This window comes from Cornus florida, unplaced genomic scaffold (assembly GCF_030987335.1).
Source record: "Cornus florida cultivar Cherokee Brave unplaced genomic scaffold, ASM3098733v1 CherokeeBrave_3.0.0_Hap2_Chr04, whole genome shotgun sequence".
Lineage (NCBI taxonomy): Eukaryota > Viridiplantae > Streptophyta > Magnoliopsida > Cornales > Cornaceae > Cornus > Cornus florida.
In genome coordinates, this window is record NW_026775574.1 from 38,674,821 (window position 1) to 38,695,873 (window position 21,053).

The following is a 21,053-nucleotide window of genomic DNA, read 5'->3' on the forward strand; positions in this document are numbered from 1 at the left end:
TCATTAGTTTGAACATGGTATCAGAGCGGTACGAAACAATGGGAAACTAAGATTGTGGTTGTGATTGCATCTGTGGTGTTCTTCTACAAATCAAAATCGAGATCGAAGTCGATTCTGTTCTTCGCAGAAGGTTTGGCCGTCGTTCTGTTCGAGCCGGAGGTTTGAAGCTATCGTTGTGTTCAGCGCTTCTTGTCCGTCGTTCTCAGATCTGAAGCCCGACTGTTGCAAGTTGCAGAGGTTCCATCATCGCGAACCCTCTCTGCTCGGTTGCTAAATCGCCACTTGTGTTGGGTTGCCACCACCACCACCACCGAGCAACATCTCCTTTCCTCCTTTTAATCTTCAAAATTCAAATCTATTTCCATTCAATCACAATCACAAACCCAAATCCTTTTTTGCACAGCTCTTGTTCCAATCAACCCTCAAACTAAACCAATGTGATGAAAATTAATTGAAAAAAAATCGAAGGGGCTTTCAACAAAGAAGACCCATTGGTGATTTATATATACATATGTATATATATATATATATATGTATATATATATATATATATGTATATATGTATACCTAAATACTAAATATTTTACATGCTTACAGTTACAACTAAGTTGATACATAAATATATTTATCCCCATGTATAGTCAATAGTTAAATCACAAATGGATCTTTAGTTTCATCAACCTTCCAGACCACTGATTATCTTTCGTCCAAGAAGGAAAAAAAAAAAAGAAAAAATATATATATCAAGATCAGATTTTATTATTATTATTATTATTTTTTTTACCAAAGGACCAATTGGCCCACCCCTTCCTTTGGGGAGGTCGGGGGTTCGAATCTCGGTGGAGGTAGGGTGTGTGCGTAATTGCTTTAACTTCAGGGAATAAAAAAAAAAAGATCAGATTTTTTTGATGGGTGGGCAAATAACATGGAAACCCAAATTGAATAGAAGTAACACGATTTTATATGAGTGTATATATGGGTTTATATATCTTAATTCGTGGTTCTTGTTAAAATTGGGTTAATACATATGAGTTTAGGTGCACAACATACCAAGATATATGACTCTACATATATGGTGGCGGTGGGACTGTAGGAGGTTGAGAGGTTGCGGCCGTGATTGGAGGGTGGTGGACAGAGTCGGTGGCCATGGTTGGGGTTGGTGGTTGAGAGGGGGTGGCCTTGATGGTGAGAGGCGGTAGCCATCGTCAGGACCCCCTCAACAGGAGGGGATCCTGATCTGTTTTTCTATAGTGCGAAAACATTAGGAAACGCCAAATTTTGGGCCTCTTTCCGGCGACAAATTTGATACTATTCAAATGGCAACAACCGATTACCAAATGTGTTGCAGTGTTTTGCTTCTCGCTACAGTACACCACCCACAACACAAAACAACCAACAAACACACTTGCCAAACAGGAAGAGAACACAATTCATTTCAGTTAACCAACTTAACCCCAACAAGCGAAACAGAGTAACGATTATTTAATTTCTGTAAAGTTACAGCCATGACAACTCAAACACTATTAACTCAATATGAAAGAAATCTGCAAAACAATTTTTACCTAACAAGTCGGAAAGCAGACATGGTCATCAGAGATGACCCAAGCACAAGAAAAGCATCACATTCTTTTGCAGCTTCCATTGCTTTATCAGCTCTATCCTTGGGAACATTATCACCAAAGAAGACAACCTACAAAGTTATTTAGTACATAAGAACATCTACATGATCACCTCCAAATTCTTTCGGTGTAATATAATGAAATGAGAATGCATTCTCAGAAGCTAGTATTGACTGACATAATGAAATGAAATCAAAAGTATCCAAATAAATTGAGCAATAGATGAGCCATTGGAAAATTAAGGATCTCTTTGTTATTTGAATCAATAAATAAATCATACCTAATTTATAAAAGAGTTTTAAAATTATCCATAAACATACAAACTAGAAAATATTATTCCCAAAGGAAGCTTACATCCATGTTTCTTGCATTGGGATAATAAATCAAACTAACTTGGAAAAACTTGCAATCTGTTCTCAAGGAGGAAGCCCAAAGGAATTAAAATTTTCAACATATCCATTATGCATATTTTGTCAATCATAGGACACTGCTCCCCCTACCCCACCCCCCTCAACCAACACTCCTCCTCCTCCTCCTCCTTTGAAAGGTCACAATCGAAAGCCCTGTGCTTCTATGCATCATGTTTGACATAAAATAAAGAAGGGCCAAGTGCTGGAACATTAAGTAGTCAGCATATGCATTAAACATCCTAGAGAGGCAGATTAAAGTTTCTGCATAAAGTACAACAAAGAAATGTACACCTGGAATGTAGCTCCGATACCTTCAAATGTGTGTGCCACTGGGAAAACAACCTATTTAAGAATTCTAGCATTTATTGCATGCATTTACAGTGTTTCCAAACAATTGCATAGTACAAAACTGCAACATCACCCTATGCTGCCTAGTATTCAAAACTAATGTGTACACAAGCACCATAGCAGTGCAGTTATCTTTTGGAAAATAATAATATTTTGTTCAAGGGAAAATTACACTGACCTCCTTTGATGATTAGCAAAAATACACATGGTATACTAATGTTATCAAAAATTACTTTGACCTAAACTTTTGTGTTTTGGAAAAACTTCAAGCCACCTCCAACACCACAACCATCTCGTGGGTTAAAAGTTGACAGTCGGTCAACATCTGAAAGTGCTGGTGTCAGAAAAAAAAAAAAAAAAAAAAAAAAAAAAAAATTCTAATTCCAATTTTACTCTCAAATGTGTGGAAAGACTATATTATCCTCCAGCATTGTGAAATCACATGTTTATCCATATTATAAGATTAACAAAAAGGCAGCATTGCCCTTGGCCAAATCTAGTTATTTACCCAAACCACATTTTCAAGTTGTATAGCAATAAATGATTTCAATTAATTTATTACAATTACTGTTAACAACCCATCTACTCCAAAAGCTTAAGCTTTTAGATAGGGTGTAACTTAAATATATGAATCATTCAACACGCCCCCTCAAGTGTGGCCTTCTTTTTGGTGCAACACGTGTTTTTCAATTTTTTGAACAAGAGACCTTTGGCTCTGATACCATGTTAACAACCCATCTACTCCAAAAGCTTAAGCTTTTAGAGAGGGTGTAACTTAAATATATGAATCCTTCAATAATTACAATTCTATATTATTATATAATTAATAAATTATAATTACAAAATTAATCTAATCCAATAACAGATTTAGTAAGAAAATAGTTTTAGAGGGGGAGAGTTGAAAAAAAAAAAAAAATTGATTGAGAGAGGATTAAAGGGATTTGTATAAAAAAAGAAAAAGAAAAAAGAAGAAGAAAATACTGGTTTCTTCTTGTCAACCTTCTCATATGCTTCAAACCCAACCCCCCCCCCCCCCCCCCCCCCCCCCTCTCTCTCTCTCTCTCTCTCATGCTTTTTATTTTTTCTAAGTTTCCCCTTTAATTCTGTACTGATAATCATTTTCAATGGCCATCTCCAGTTTGTGATTGACTAGGTAATTTTATTCAAATTCCTCAAAAGTTCTAAGATTTGAGAAAGAGAAGAGAACAACTGCCTACTTCCATAGTTCAGTACCAGAAGAGATGTCGTGCCAATGCTCTACCTAAGGGAACCTTTTGCTCAGTTCTTATCGGAAACACCAGTCCTTTCCAGTAATATGATAATGTACATGAATTACCCAGCTCCTTCCGTGCCATATCCCGATTCAATGTGTGGGAATTCCCAGCAGCAGCAGAACAGCACACGGGTGTTCAGAATTCCCACACAGCAAGAAATTTTATCAAATGTTGGTGTGTAATGAATTGTGGAGCATGATCAGAATGTGATCTATGAAGTGGTTAACATTTCTGCAGAAGGCAGGTGAATGCAAAGGGATTGGGGCCTCCCAGATTCAATTTTCAAACCGTGATTGTGTATGGAGTCTGAACCAAAGCCTTCGAAGTGGGAGATGATGGCGATGGACGAGAGAGAGAGGTGGTGTGGATAAGAAGAGAGGAATCAGAAAGGAGGTGAGTAGGTTTAGGTTATATATGCATATACGTATGTATGTGTTAAATTGTTTGGGAGTTCAAACAGAGATATCGAAAAAGAAAATGGTGACTTAATTTTAGATTTTATTGTCTTTTCAACTAAAAATAACATTAAGAAAAAAACGGACACACTGGTAATTTCATAACTTCCATTAACAGAGTCAACAAGCTCTGATAGGGAAGGCACTATAATTTTTGTACAGTTATCGTCATGGCAGGCCAGTGCAATTTACCCTATATTTAACTAGGGAGATTTAAGGCATTTTCCAAAATTCACTAACATAAATTTTTTTTTCTTTTTTTTTTTTTTTTTTTTTTTTCGATAAGTAAAAAATTTTATAAAAAAACACTCAGAAGGGGAGCGGAACCCAAGCAAAAACAAAAGACCACAAAGGCCTCAAGCCTACAAAGAGGCTAAAAAATCAACTACTTCCTCCAAAGAACAATGATCTCTTCCTGAAACCCAACAAAAAAGAGTAGAAATAATCGAGAATTTAAGCACCGAAATTGACAAAGCCTTTCCTTCAAAGAATCTCCTATTCCTTTCAAGCCATAAACACCACCACACACAAGCGGCGTAGCCCTCCACGCATCCTGACTGAGAGCCCCCACAGGGCAACCTCTCCACGCCTCAATCAACCCTCTAGCAGATCCAGGCATAACCCAAGAAAAACCAAATAAGCCAAGCATCAAAACCCAACACTCTCTAGCCAAAGGGCAATGAATAAGAAGGTGATTCACAGACTCCTCATCACTAAGACACATAGAGCAACGGTTGACCACCACCTGGCTTCTCCTTCTCAGATTATCCTGGGTTAAAATCCTACCCAAGACCGAAGTCCACACAAAGAAAGCCACCTTAAGAGGAGCCTTGGATCGCCAAACAGACTTCCAAGGGAAACGAACTCCAGAAACAAAAGAGAGGCACTTGAAGAAAGATCTCACCTCAAAGCGCCCCTGAGAGTTTGCAATCCAAGACCAACAGTCCGAATCCAGCTCCACAATCCTCTGGCGATATAACAACTCCAAGAAACGAATGACCTCCTCAATCTCCCAATCCTGAAAGGAACACCTGAATCGAACATCCCAAACCAGTCTTCCATTATCAAGATGATAACAGTTAACCACCATGGCTTGCTTATCCGTAGCAATCCTGTAAAGCTGAGGAAAGACGAGGGCAAGAGGCACATCTCCACACCACACATCCTCCCAGAAGCGAATCCTCCTCCCATCTCTGAGACGAAACCGAATGTGCTTGGAAAAATCATCCCAACCCTTCCGAATAAATTTCCAAACCCCCACCCCCCGAGGATCTCTAACTTCCAAAGAACTCCACCCTCCTCTCATTTCCCCAAAACGACATGCCACAACCCTCCTCCAAAGCCGATGTCTCTCCACCCCAAACCTCCACAACCATTTCCCAAAGAGGGCCTTATTAAAGGGCCCCAATTTACGGAGACCTAACCCACCATTGCGAATTGGCCTGCAAACTTGGTCCCATCTCACCCCCCCCCCCCAAGAAAATTACGCTGCAACCTCTCCATCCTTTCCGCAATTGAAGAGGGAATCTGGAAAAGAGAGATAAAATACTTTTTAATGCTACTTGGAGTTGTTTCCTACAGAATAACCATTAGCAAAATCAAGGATACTTATGCATGACATGTTTGTAAGTCACTCAAGAATGCACCAGAGGAAAAGTTTTTCTTTTTTGTTTTTATTAATATGAATGGATCTGCATCTGTAATCCTTTTGTCTGTAAATTTCCAGTTGCGTTTGAGTTATTTAAGAGAGAAATTTTTTATCATTAAGCATTGACAATTTATAATGCATCTCTTTTCAGCATTAGCTATTGGCATCACAAGTGATAAACACCAGCTGCTGTCATTAATAAGAGTAGAAATATAAAAAGACGATAAATGAGAGAATTGTGGAAAGACTTGAATGAGATTAATCACTCATTCACAGCTCTAGTATTTATAGATAAAAAGAGCACATGCTCATATTACAAGAAAGGAAACTAAATCAAATCTAATTAAAATCACAACATATTCTAAAACATATTCTATGACATATTATATAGCATAATCAAATCTTTGATAATATGGTAAGTCATTTCATAAATCGTGGCTATCATATATGCTAACACTCCCCCTCAAGTTGGTGCATGGATATTTGAAACCGCCCAAATTGGACAATGCATTTTCAACCATAATCTTGCTGATGCTGTTTGTAAGAATGTCTGTAAGCTGCTGAGAGCTTGTGACAATAGAGTGCAAATTTGACTAGAGATGATCTTCTCTCGAATGAAGCGACGATCAACAAATCAAAAATGTCTCCTCAGACCGTAAACAACCAACAATGTCTCCTCAGACCGTAAACAACCAACAATGTCTCATCAGACCATTCCCCTTCACATATTTAAAACATGTAGATGGAAGAATCAACAATGTCTCCTCAAACCATTCCCCTTCATACATATGTTTAAACAATGTAAAAGAAAGAATCAACAATGTCTCCTCAGACCATAAAAAACGAAACAATTATGTCCCCTCAGACCATTTCTAAATAGGTGGTGCCAAACTCGTAACGCTCTCATTGAGGTCGAACCACCCTGCCTATCTGACACTTCCCAGATGGGCGATGTCACCTTAGACCATTCCCAAATGGGTGGTGCCGAACTCGCAATGCCCTCATTGCAATCGGACCACCTTGGCTTTGCTACCAAGTAGAAATATAAAAAAAAGAAAAATAAGAGATTTGTGTAAAGGCTTAAATGAGATGGATCATTCATTCACAGCTCTAGCATTTATAGATAAAAAGAGCACATGCTCATATTACAAGAAAGGAAACTAAATCAAATCTAATTCAAATCACAACATATTCTAAAGCATATTCTATGGCATAATCAAATTCTTTGCTAATATGGTAAGTCATTCATAAATCGTGGCTATCATATATGCTAACAATAAGTGACCAATTTCTTTTGGAACGAGCATACATGCATCTACTGAAATAATAGACTTTAGACTGCATCTCACAAGAGAAAAATGTCTTACATCAGGTTTGAGCACTCCATTGCATTTAGGGCAGGATGGGATGTGAAACTCTTCCTCCCAGAATTTTTCATCAATCTCAATATCACCATCAGGCCTTTGCTTCATGCCAAAGCTCTTGTCCGACTGGCTGTCATAATCCAAATTTTCAATTGCTGTTGCCCACTGCAGGAAATCATTATTTTCTTACTTCAATTACTCATCCCAAATAGCAGCCCATCAAATTGAAATATGAGTCTATAGGAAACCAAAGTTTATACCATTCCAAGGTAAACATTAGGATAAAGCACTTAAAAGCAAAAAGCAGTAAAAACAATATGTGTGTATGAATGATTCACAGTTAGATTCCCAGAATAAAGACAGACGAGACTGAATAACATGATAAGGAGATGTTACCCAAAGATACATAGCATATAATGATGTTTCTGTATGCTGTGAGGAGATAGGCCTATTCAATTGGCAGTCCTACTTCTGAATTCTACCCAGTTATTTCTACTTATTAGAAACCAAACCTCCAATTAAAATTTAAGATTACAGATTTTTTTGACAAACTGCCTTTTGTGTTGCCAATAAAGGCAAGAGTAGAGAAGAACAATCAATCTTCATATTATCGAGTATATACCATTTGCTGCGCACAAAAACATACAAACTTCCACTGAACTTGGCCAAATACAACTCTTTTATTTAGTAGAACTAATTTCTCATTCTTTCATAAGCCAGTCAATAAGACCAAGTGATGAAGACCAGCACCTTAAAGTACGTGTTTAGGAAAGGAGAAAAAGAAGAAAGGTTCCTGTGGACCCCACCAATTGACTTGTGTGGCACAATTGGTGTCATGTGATTAGCAAGTACTTTTAGTTGGGGTTGGTTAAGTCCACTGGGCCTGATACCTTCTGCTTTGGAAGAATAAGATTCTCCACAATAAGGATACCTTTGGTAATTTTATAGATTATTGTAAACTTTTAGTAATTATATCCATGCTCCATGTCCAGGTGAGTAATTGTTAATTATGGTTTATATCAGTCCGATGAGGTACCCACTATTCGGAGTACCCTCCAGAAAGGAAAAAGGATGTGTTTGTCATGTTCTGTTATTCTTAGTTTGGTTGGGTGGGTTCGACCAGAATTGTGAATGCTTGCACACAGAATATACTCTTCCTGAAAAGCTTTGCAGGGACTCCTTTACAAAGACAGACGACCGTCCAAAGGGGGTTTACTGCACAAACAGGTAATCTTTATCATTAAGGAGTTTCTAAGGTGAAGAGTGTTCATTTTTGTGTTAGCTATGCTTCTAGACAAGCAGCTCTTGCATAGCCATTTCAAAACAAAGTTTGACTAGTATTATTTTTTGGAAAAAAAAAATATATCACTAAAAAGAAAATAATCTTACAAATTTTAGCTGTATTTGAATGGTGCGACTCTGTTAATTTCTTCTAGCTGAGACTTCTGGAAGGCCTTATAGATATTCTAAAGGCTCTTTCTCCTTTTATCTATAATTCCTAGCACTGTTGTGCGTAGTTAATGCTACAACTAGCCGTTTCAATCACCCTAATCTAATCCCCCAAAGCGTATCCCTTTGACAATAGAACCCTAGTCCCAATTGCCAAACCGATTCAAGCTCAATAACACCAAGTTTTCCTTTCTGTCCGAAATTCCAGCAAGCTTTTCTTTTTAGTCTCTCGCCTAAAATAGCCTTTTTTTTTTTTTTTTTTAATTTTTATAAGTAAAGATATATTAGAAAAACGTTCAAAAGGGGAACGTGTCCCTAATACCAAAAAAACGAAAAGCAGAAGCCAAACCTACGGACCAACAGAGTCCAATAGAACAAAAAAATCATCAATCGAGGAGCAAACGCTGCCTCTAACATAACAGAAAAGAGAGCGTAGAATAAGAGACTAAAGGTTTGCAAAAGACAATTCCTTCCCTTCAGAGTGTCTGTTATTTCTCTCTCTCCATATACACCACCAAACACAGTGTGGGGCGATCCTCCAAAAATCACGAGCATGACCAAAAACAGGGCATCGTCTCCAAGCATTAATTAATTGGAAAGAGTGCTTAGGCATTACCCACTGAACACCAAAAATGCCGAATATGAGATTCCAGCAATTAGTTGCAACAGGATAGTGCATAAGGAGATGGTCCACGGACTCACCATCAGTTTTACAAAGGCAGCAACAGTTAACAATGATAGTACCTCTCTTACGCAAATTATCCAATGTTAGAATTTTTCCCCAGGTAGCTGTCCAAACAAAGAAGGCAACTCTAAGAGGAGCTTTAGATCGCCAAATACACTTCCATGGGAAATCATGTCCAATAAAATTAGACAAACACAAGAACAAGGATCGAACTTCGAATCTACCATGGAGAGAGGGGGTCCACAAAATATCATCACAACCTCTGCCAACATCCTTCTGTCTATACAACAGGTCCAAAAAGACACAAACTTCAGCTATCTCTCAATCCTGAAAAGAAGCCTAAACCACACATCCCACGTAACTCCACTGTTATCAAGATGATAACAGTCAATTACGTAAGCATGCTTATTCTCGGCACTGCTAAAGAGACGAGGAAAGGAACGAGACAACAACTGATCACCACACCATAAATCTTCCCAAAATCTAACATACCTACCATTTCGAACCTTGAACCGAATATGGGTGGAAAACACATCCCAACCTTTCCGAATAAACTTCCAAATGCCAACGCCCCCGGTAACAGAAACAGGACGGGAGGACCAACCTCCACTCTCCTCCCCAAAACGACACGAGATAACTCTTCTCCATTGACGATGACGCTCTTTACCGAATCTCCATAACCACTTCCCCAATAAGGCTCTATTGAAAGGGATCAACTTCCGGATGCCTAAACCGCCAAACTTCAACGGTAGCCTTAAACTTAAATCAATCCAACTCTTATTTAGTCCTTAACTCAATCTTACTTTCTCAACCAAAAAGACCTACAGTTAAATCCTTAGTCCAAAAAGTTTAATCATAGGGTAACTTCAATTCTCTTGCTTATAAAGACCTATAGTACTTTTACTCTTGTTCGGTCCTTACCTCAATCTTACTTGATATCGATTTTTGCTCCACAGTTTCTTTAGCAACCTAATTAAAGGTGAAATATTTGTCACTCCTTGGCACTTTCAGGTTACACACCCTATGACAGCCTGGCACCTTCAAATTCTATCAACTGATATTTCATGCCACAACAATCAGGTCTTCTAAATGCATTAGTGAACTATCTTAAAATATCACCAACTTAGTAGGAATGCCATATTCTTTGAAGGTGTTCTGGAGTGCATCAATTTGTATCTTAAAAATTGATAAGAGAGTGACAAATCACTGGATCTGGACAATGGGATTAAAAATTCATTATTTGTCATGTCACATCAAATTCATAATCTTGTGACAAGATCACAACCTCATTGTAATCTAACATCCATCATAACCACAGCGATTTGAGGTTCATTGATGTGAGATATGATATCAACATAATAGTTTATGCAGTCAGAATTCTGAAACATAAAATTGTACATCAAAAGACTAACCTTTGGATTAAGGGCCTTTACTTGGTCTTGAAATAGATGCCGGCAAAGAGAAAAACCACAATCTAAACAAATTACATTATAAACAGTCCCATGTAATTCAAGTGGGTCACTTCCAGCTCGATGATGCAGCCTGGAAAACACAATGATGAATTAGCCACATTAGGCTTGTTCATGGCACCAGCAGAGATTCAAAAAGTGGATGTGGAGCTTCTTACCTGTCAACATTTTGTGTAATCATAAAATTTATTCGGCTGGCGTTTTCAAGAGATGATAAGGTAGTATGAGCTGCACCAGGCTGTGCAGCAGTAAACTTTCTCCACCCAGCATAGCTCCTTGCCCAATACCGCCTTCGAGCCCGGATTGAACGGAGAAACTCCTGTTCATGGAAGATAAGATGATATTAGAAGTTCAAATATGGTGTTCAAGCCAGAGAACATAAATAAGAGCAACTATTAGAAAGCATTATTTCATATTTAATTTTTTTTTTTCTTTTCCTAATTCACTACTTCATATTTGATTAATCTTACCTAGGCTTCGTTCAGTAGGAAAGAAGAAAATTGGATGGAAGGAAGAGAAGAAGTGAAGGATGAGACATCCCTAGGGAAGAGATTATGAACTTCTTTCATTTTGTTCAGTTGAATGGAAGAGGAGAAGAAGCTCACAACTTAGTTTGTTTGTTAGGAGAGAAGGGAAAGAAAATTTTAAATTATTTTTACCATTATACCCTCACTATTTTTTACCACTTTTTAAAACTTTTATTATGTGATAAGTACGATTAAATTTGTCGTTTGTCATATATATATATATATATAATGATATTTCATTATGAAAAAAAAAAAAAAAAAAGGAACGAGAAGCAGGTGGTGTCTCTGCGATAATTGAAATTTGTAGTGACTGGACTAGGTTTGGGGACTTTTGACGATACTTTTGCATTAGTCCTCTTAATCCATGCACCCCCAGCCATTGCAGGATTGACTTTCATTGGAAAACTGTTTTCTCCATTATTCCTTTCTTTCAGAGCCACCATAATGTTTTTATTTATTTATTTATTTTTTTATAGTTTTTGGTCGCTTAACTTCAGCCGTGGATCAGTCAATTGGTCATCATCAAAGGTTCATCACCTCCTGTTTATCAACTTTGATTACAGCATCTCACCTAATTTAATATATTCATAAACAAACATTAGACATATAGTGGGCAATTGCTCAATCATATTTAGTCGTATAAATAAAGAACATCCAAGATAAAGCCCAAATTCTCAATAAACAAGAAACCTGGTCTATTTATGTGTATAGAGTGACAGCAAGAGACTGACCACATTTATATGTAGATTTGTGTATGTGTTAGATCGAGTGAGAGCAAGAGAGAGTTTGCTACCTGCATCACAGAGATTGCTGAGAGATTCGATTGACAGAGTCCAACTAAGGAGAGTACTTCTCGATAGGGTTTTGCTTGAGATGAAATTGTGGAGTTTACTAATATTTGTGAAGGATAATTAAGTAATTTGAACTTTTTATAATAGCCCACTTATTTTCTCTCCTGTCTTCCGCCCAAATTTGGGCGGATGAAAATTTGTAAAGGAGGAGGGATGATCATCCCTCCTATTTTCCTTTCTCTTCGTGTCTCATTCCTACCGAACGAATGAATTTTGTTCCTTCTCTCCTATTTTCCCTCCACCCATCTTCTCTCCTTCCTAACGAACAAAGCACTAATGTAGAACATTTGATATTCATCAAAATTTTAAGGGAAAAATAGAGGAATGGACATGTAAAATTACATTAAAGATAAAACCGCAGAGTTTAACTTAAAATCAAGATAACGGAGTATGCTGATGCAATTTAGGCATTTATCACTATGATGTTCCTGATTGTGAATAGAAATGTGTATGTAATAAGCAATAAAAAATCAATGTCCTTGCTTTCCAAATAACAAAACAGCAGGTGTTTCCAGGAGCAATTTCCCAGATCCAATTTCGAGATTCAAGCACACATGTAAGTAATTTCTGAACCATTTTCATTTTACCCAAAAATCGGTCAATGTTATTGTTTGGTCAATAGGACTTATGCTGGCAAATTTCATCGATCAAACCTTAAGTCTAACTTTTTAAAGAAATATATGGGAGAAAAAACTTCTATGATATTATTATTGTTATCTTTGGAATAAGTGAATTACTAGAATAAATAGGAGAGGAAACCTTCACAATTAGGTTAACCAACTCCTTGATTCTAGGAAGTAAAATAGGAAACTAACTAATAGAAATCTTGGAGATTTGGATACTAATTATCTTCGTCTCTTTATTTGAAACTAACAAAATCTGCTAACTAAAGCTGCTAACTAATTATCTTGGAATTTCCACACTCCCCCTCAAGCTGGGCAATATATATCAATCATTCCTAGCTTGGAAAGAAGGATTTCAAAGCGATCTCAGTTAAGAGCCTTGGTGAGGATGTCTGCGGTTTGAAGACTTGAAGGAGTATAGATCATCTTGATGACTCCCTGATTGATCTTTTCTTTGATGAAGTGCCGATCAATCTCAACATGTTTAGTTCTGTCATGGTGAACTGGATTTTTAGCAATACTGATAGCAGCTTGGTTGTCACACAACATCTTTATTGGACTTTCAGTAGGGAATTTCAATTCTTCTAGGAGTCGTTTGAGCCACATTCCTTCACATATTTCAGGTGCCATAGCCCTGAATTCAGCCTCAGCACTGCTTCGAGCAACTACAGACTGCTTCTTGCTTCTCCATGTAACAAGATTTCCCCACACATAGGAACAATAGCCTGAGGTAGATCTTCAATCAGTTAGGGTTCCTACCCAGTCGGCATCTGAGAAAATTTCAATGCTACGGTCTGTCCCCTTTTTAAAGAACAGCCCTTTCCCTGGAGTCTTTTTGAGATATCTGAGAATCCTATAAACTGTTTCAAGATGTTCATTAGTTGGATTGGTCATAAACTGACTAACCACACTGACAGGAAAACTGATATCCGGTCTTGTGTGAGATAGGTAAATGAGTTTTCCCACCAATCTTTGGTACCTCCCTTTGTCAACTGAAGTAGAACTCTCCTTTATGTCCAGTTTGTTGGAAGGGTCCATAAGTGTTTCTGAGGGATTACAACCGAGCATACCTGTTTCTTTGAGCAATACCTTTGAGAGACAGAAATACCTTTGCTGGATCGAGCCACTTCCATGCCAAGAAAATATCTCAATGTACCGAGATCCTTGATTTCAAACTCTTTGGCTAAAGTACTCTTTAACCGACTTATCTCTTCTTCATTATCACCTGTCAAGATAATATCATCCACATATACAATAAGGATGGTAATTTTCCCTTCAGGAGACTTCTTGATAAATAATGTGTGATCTGACTGGCCTTGAGTGTATCCATGCTTCTTGACCACTATGGTAAATCTCTCAAACCAGGCCCTTGGTGACTGCTTAAGGCCATAAAGAGATTTCTGAAGTTTGCAAACACGGTTGATATTGCTTGGGTTCTCAAAACCAGGAGGAATCTCCATGTAGACTTCATCTTCCAAGTCTCCATTATGGAATGCATTCTTGACGTCAAGTTGATGAAGAGGCCAATCCAAATTGACCGCCTAACTTAGCAACCGGAGCGAATGTTTCTTGATATTCAATCCCGTAGATTTGAGTGAATCCCTTGGCTACAAGTCTCGCCTTATATCGGTCAACACTTCCATCTACCTTGTACTTAACATTGAATATCCACTTGTATCCCACAGGTTGTTTGTCTTTGGGAAGTTCTGTGAGTTCCCAAGTACCATTCTTCATAAGAGCCTGAATTTCTTCACTAATTGCTTCCTTCCATTTAGGGTGCTTTAGAGCCTCTTGTATGCAACTTGGAGTGTCTATGCTGGACAGATTCGAGGTAAAAGCGTGGTAACAGGGAGACAATCTCTCATATGTCACAAAGTTTGAGATCGGGTGCTGAGTGCATGACCTAACACCTTTCCTTTGAGCAATAGGAATATCAAGATCATTACTAGGATAAGAATCTGTGTTACCTTAAGTAAAAGTGACTGGATTTGAAGCGGACGCTTGGTTCTGTTCAGGAAAAGTGAGTAGATCCACCTCCTTTGGAGCTGTCTGCTTTCTTGAGTAAACAATCCCTTTAAATATTTTTGATTTTTCTTGTTGAGTCAGAATTTGAGGACTGTTTAGAGTGGGTTCGGAATGAACAAGACTGTTTGGAGTAGGTTCGGAATAAACAGGTTTGGATGTTGACTCAAGCAGGATAGGCGTTGAGGTGATGTAAGGCACGGAGATATCCACATCTTGCCAAAACTAATATTCTTCTAGCACGATAGAATTCTCCCCCTGAATATGAGTTTTGGAATAGAAAGGTTGATTCTCAAAGAAAGTTACATCCATGGTGTTATAGAACTTCCGAGTAGTGGGAGAGTAGCATTTGTAACCTTTTTGGTGAGAGGAGTATCCGAGGAATAGGCATTTTATGGCTGGGATCTAGTTTGCCCTTTTGATGAGGTTGTATGTGGACAAATGCTGAGCAACCGAAGACTTTTAGTGGCAAGGATGAGATGAGTTAGGATTGTGGGTAGACTTGTGTGAGTACTTGGCATGGAGTTTGGAATTTCAAGACTCTTGAAGGCATCCGATTAATGAGATAGGCAGCGGTAAGGACAGCTTCCCCCCCGAAGTGTTTAGGGATATGACTTGTGAACATAATAGAACGAGTAACTTCTAAAAAGTGTCGGTTTTTCCTTTCGGCTATCCCATTTTGCTGTGGGGTGTCTATGCAAGAACTTTGATGAACTATCCCATGATCAAGAAAGTAATTCCCAAGAATAGAATGAAAGTATTCCTTGGCATTGTCAGTTCTGAAAATCTGAACTTTGGCTTGGAATTGTGTTTGGATCATTGAGTGAAATTTTTTAAAAATTGGTCCTGCCTTAGATTTTTCTTTCATGAGAAATACCCAGGTGATTCTAGAATGATCACCAACAAAGGAGATAAACCATCGGGTTCCTGTGATATTATTGACTCGAGAAGGTCCCCAAATATCGCTATGTATAACTGAAAAAGGATGTGATTCCTTATATGGTTGAATCGGATAAGAATTTCGAGTGTGTTTGGACAACTGACAGATTTCACACTGGAAAGACTCTGAATTTTTATTAATGAATAAAGTAGAAAACAACTTTTCAAGGTATATGAAACTTGGGTGACCTAATCGAAAGTGCCACAACATAACTACACTTTCATTATTGGAAACTGGAACCGAATTGGAATTCCTAACAGATTGACTCTCTACATAATGAACACTTTGAGATTGTTTTTCAAGTTGGTTATCACTCCTGAAGAGGTAGAGCCCTTCACTTTCCTTAGCATTGCCAATCGTCCTCCCCGAATCCAAATCCTGAAATTCACAATGAGTGGGAAAGAATTTAGCAACACAATTCATATCTCTAGTAATTTTGCTAATGGATAGCAAGTTACAGGTCAGATTAGGAACCAACAAAACCGAATTTAGAACCAGGGTCTTTGAGATGATAATTGACCCAATACCAGCTACAGTGGATAGAGAACCATCCGCTATTCTCACTTTGTAATTTTCAGAACAAGGGACATACTTGTAGAATAAGAAAGCATCCCCAGTCATGTGGTCAGATGCTCCAGAGTCAATAATCCAACATTTTTTATTCTCGGTTTTGACTCCAAGAGCACTTAGAAATGTACCTTTTTGTGCTACTGAACCTGTGTTGAGACTGGTGTTGCAGGACTTGACTGTAGTTGGCTTAACATCTTTTGTAGCAATCTCAATTTGTTCCTTGCTGAAGGGTGAAGTTTTGGTTGTTGGTTGCTCATCTGTGGTGGCTGCAAAGCCCCGGCCTTCTCTGTCCTGAAATGGTCTGTTTGGCTTCCAGTTGGCTAGCTTCCCATGAATTTTCCAGCATGTTTCTTTGGTATGTCCAGGCTTGCGACAGTAATCACACCAAGGCTTGCCTTTGCGGGTTCGATTCATTCCACAGGTTGCAAGAGCCAAGCTTTCTGGAACAGTAGGAACGCTTGGGATGTTTTGATTTCCCATCATAATCTTCTTCCTACTTTCTTCTCGACACACCTCAGAAAACGCTTCGCGAATTGAGGGCAAGGACCTCCTCCCGAACACTCCCCCCAACTTCATCAAGGTTTTTGTTTAGTAAGAGTTTCGAGACTCTCTCCTTCTCGACTATTTTCCTATATTTGGCCGCATCTCCAGGGCAATCCCAATCGAGTTCTTCAAAGACATCCAATTGTTGCCAAAAACGGGTAAGGGTGTTATAGTATTGAGTGACAGTAAGATCACCTTGTCGCAAGTCATGAAGGTTGGTTTTAATCTCTAATAATTCTGCTATATTGTCGTTGTCAGAGTACGTTTCCTTTGCCGCATCCCAAATTTCTTTTGCAGTTCCATAGAATATGAAATTCTGCCCAATTTCATTGTCCATAGTATTAATCAACCATGACATCACCATGTTATTCTTTGATCTCCAAGTTTGAAATTTTGGGTCTTCCTTTTGAGGAGGTATGGCAGCGCCAGTGAGATAGTCGTCTTTTCCTTTTCCTGATATGAACATCATCACCGATTGAGCCCATTGAAGGTAATTGTGTCCGTTCAGCTTGTGCCCAGTTATTGGCAGTGCAAGACTTTCAGATCCGCCATGGCCGTCGTGAGAGATTTGTCCTGGGCTAGAAGAGGCGTCGGATGTGCTGCTTTTATTAGTGGCCATTCCGTACTTGACCATCAATGGAAATTTTTGAGTTCAGAGGCTGCTCTGATACCATAAAGAAATATGTGAGAGAAAAAACTTCTCTGATATTTTTATTATTGTTATCTTTGGAATAAGTGAATTACCAGAATAAATAGGAGAGGAAACCTTCACAATTAGGTTAACCAACTCCTTGATTCTAGGAAGTAAAATAGGAAACTAACTAATAGAAATCTTGGAGATTTGGATACTAGTTATCTTCATTTCTTTATTTGAAACTAACAAAATCTGCTAACTAATTATCTTGGAATTTCCACACTTTTCTTTTATTTTCTAGCTTGATTTGGAAATTGGTCTAAAGTTAGCTAATGTTAATTACCTCCCAAGGTTGAAGATGAAATTGATTCCACATTCAAGGGTATGTCACTAATCTTCATCAAGGGTCAAGAGGTAAATCGACACAAATGATGCATTCGTCAATTAAGGTTTCTATATTTCATGATTTGATTTTGATTCCCTAAAATGTTTTATACAGGCATGAATAAGGTTTGGAAACTTCCATATGAAAAAAAATTCTTAGTATAAAACCTGTAGAAGTAGTCAATCCATCACGGTATTCATCAAAGGCTTCTAGAGTGATGTTGATCGATCGACATCTAATTCAATCAATTGGGCTATACAAGAAGGTAGTTTCCAACTTGGTTTTAAACTATGCAAAAATCATATTTTCTAGATTGCATATAAATGCCTAAATCTAGGGTAGAGCTAGACTGATGGGGAACGAGCTATAATGATTTTCATGGATGATGAGTCTCACGTGTTCAAGCTCTACTTTTGGAAAAGGGGAAAAGAAAGATAGAATTACGGATTTTAGTAAATTAGGGTTTTACTTTTGCTTATGGTTATTTTTAGTAATGTTTTAATTTCAAGGATATTTTAGGATTTTATTATATAGTTATGATTTTGCCTATATAAAGGCTCCTTTGTAATATGAGAATTCAGTTTTTGGAATATTGAATATTATCATTGAGTTTTCGAACTCCCTTTGTGTCTCTTCTCCCTCTTGTTCTTGCTGTTCTTAATCCCTCCGTCTCTCTATCCTACCTCCTTCAATCTGATTCTCATCCCTATTCGTCGATCTTCTCACCTCCTTCGTCTAGCCTCATCTTATCTTCTCATTTTTTTAAATTTTTTTTATTTTTTGATAATTAAGCAAATTCATTCAAAAAGCGTTCAAAAGGGGAACGCGTCCTAGAAACAACAAAGGGATCCTATGGTCCCAAGGAAGAAATAAAATGAATCATCTCCTCTAGGGAGGAACAAAGCCTACCTGAACCCCAAAAACATAAAGATGTAATAAAGGCTGATTTAAGAACAACAATCGAGGATTCCTTTCCTTCAAAGGACCTATTATTCCGCTCCTCCACAAACACTACCATAAACACAAGGGCACCATCCTCCAAAACCTACGAGCATGACATCCCACAAAGCACCCTCTCCAAGCCTCCATCAATCCTCTCGCAGATCTAGGCATTACCCATGAAACCCCAAACATTCCTAACAAAAGACACCAACAGTCCAAAGCCACTGGACAATGCAAAAGAAGATCATCCACCGATTCTCCATTGCACTTGCACATACAACACCAGTTAACTGTGATTTGTCTTCGCCTCCTCAAATTGTCGAGGTCAAGATTTTGCCCCACACCACTATCTAAGTAAAGAACGCCACTTTGAGCGGCACCTTAGATATCCACACTGTTTTCCACGGACATGTAATCCTTGTAGTATATGAGAGGCATCAGAAGAATGATCTCACTTCAAACTTTCCCCGCGAAGCAGGCACCCAAACAAGTAAATCTCTATCTCATGCCGATACAAAAGATCTAACAACTCGCAAATGTCGTCCAACTCCCAATCTTGAAAAGCTCTCACAAACCACACATCCCAAGTCAACCTCCCGAAATCAAGCCGATAGCAGTCAGCAACCAAGTCATGCCTATCAACATTAATCCTAAACAATCTGGGAAATGAACAAGCAAAGGTGCAATCACCACACCAAAGATCCTCCCAAAACCGCACGTCCCTACCATCCTGTATTCTGAATCTGATGTGTTTGGAGAACTCGTTCCATCCTTTCCTAATGGATTTCCAAAAGCCAACACCAATAGGATTCCTCACCAAACACGAGAACCACCCCCCGTCTCTTCCCCAAACTGGCAGAAAATAACCCTCCTCCACAGCATATGGTGTTCCACTCCAAATCTCTATAACCACTTACCAAGGAGGGCCCTGTTAAATGGCACTAACCTCCTTATCCCTAGGCCTCCGGCCCAAATCCGCCTACAAACCTGCTCCCATTGGACAAGGTGATACTTAAAATTGAAATAGCAACCACGGATGGAATCTGGAAGAGGGATAAAAAAAAAAAAAAAAAGTAGGGAGGCTTAAGAGCGTGCTTTTCAAAAGAGTGACCTTCCTACCTTTCGTTAAGTACTGCTTCTTCCACCCTACAAGTCTCCATTGAAACCTCTCAACTACCAGATCCCAAACACCCATAGTCCTTGAAGAAACTCCCAAAGGTAGCCCCAAGTATGTAATCGGAAAGCTACTGATTCCACATCCAAGCATAGAAGCTAACTCACCAATATTCTGCACCTCCCCCACTGGAATCAAGGCACTCTTCCCTACATTCGCTTTCAAGCCTGAAACCGCTTGAAAACAAATCAGCACCGATCTCAGATACCTCATCTGGGAAACATCAGCCTCATAAAACACCAAAGTGTCATCCGCAAACAATAAGTGAGATATCTCCATATAATGAGTATCATCCCCACCCACCATGAACCCTTAAAACCCAACTCCACCGCCCTCCCCATCAACCTACTAAAAGCCTCCATAACAATAATGAACATGAAAGAAGACAAGGGATCCTCCTGGCGCAAACCTCTCAAGCTACCAAAGAAACCGGTTGGAGACCCATTAACCATCACAGAAAATCTGGCTGAAGATATGCAGGCCTCAATCCAAATCCTCAATTTATCCTCAAAACCCATTCTCTCCATCAAGTACAACAAGAACTTCCAGCTCACATGATCATAAGCTTTCTCAACATCAAGCTTGCAAAGAACCCTTGGGACACCACTCCTCAACCTCATGTCCACACATTCACTAGCGATAAGAGCTGAATCAAGAATCTGACGCCCACCAATAAAGGCATTCTAAGACTCCGACTCCGAAATGATATCATCCAGAACAACCCTCAACCTTAATGCTAGAACTTTAGCTATTAATTTATAAATGCAGCCCCACAAACTAATAGGTCTAAAGTCCTTAACATCCAAAGCTCCCCCCTTCTTTGGAACAAGTGCAATGAACGATGCATTCAAGGAACTCTCAAACCTCCCTTAAATATGGAAGGCATGAAACGTAGCCATCACCTCTCCCCTAACAACACCCCAACTCTCCAAAAGAAACCTCATAGTAAAACCAGCCAGCCCCGGAGCTTTATCCCCGTTACAACTCCTTAGCGCCTTCAACACTTCCTCTTTAGAGAATGGAATCTCCAAACCATCTCTATTAATCTCAGAAATGGAATCAAAGTGCAGACCATCAAGCCAAGGTCTCCATAAATAAGGCTCTGTAAACAAACGATGATA

General features: G+C 38.7%; 1 protein-coding gene across 6 annotated transcripts in view; it reads right to left on the reverse strand.

Moving 5' to 3' along the window:
- LOC132303167 (NAD-dependent protein deacylase SRT2) overlaps positions 1-21,053 on the reverse strand; it is a 55,269-nt gene that overhangs the window by 21,209 nt on the left and 13,007 nt on the right. For all 6 annotated transcript variants that reach the window (XR_009481101.1, XR_009481100.1, XM_059800319.1 and 3 more), the window contains exons 6-9: positions 10,880-11,040; positions 10,665-10,794; positions 7,122-7,283; positions 1,563-1,690 (exon numbers count right to left, since the gene is read on the reverse strand). Coding sequence is in view for 4 of the 6 variants with exons in the window: in XM_059800319.1 (XP_059656302.1) it covers positions 1,563-1,690; positions 7,122-7,283; positions 10,665-10,794; positions 10,880-11,040 (581 nt within the window). In the remaining 2 variants the exon portion in view is untranslated. The remainder of the gene's footprint in view (positions 1-1,562; positions 1,691-7,121; positions 7,284-10,664; positions 10,795-10,879; positions 11,041-21,053) is intronic.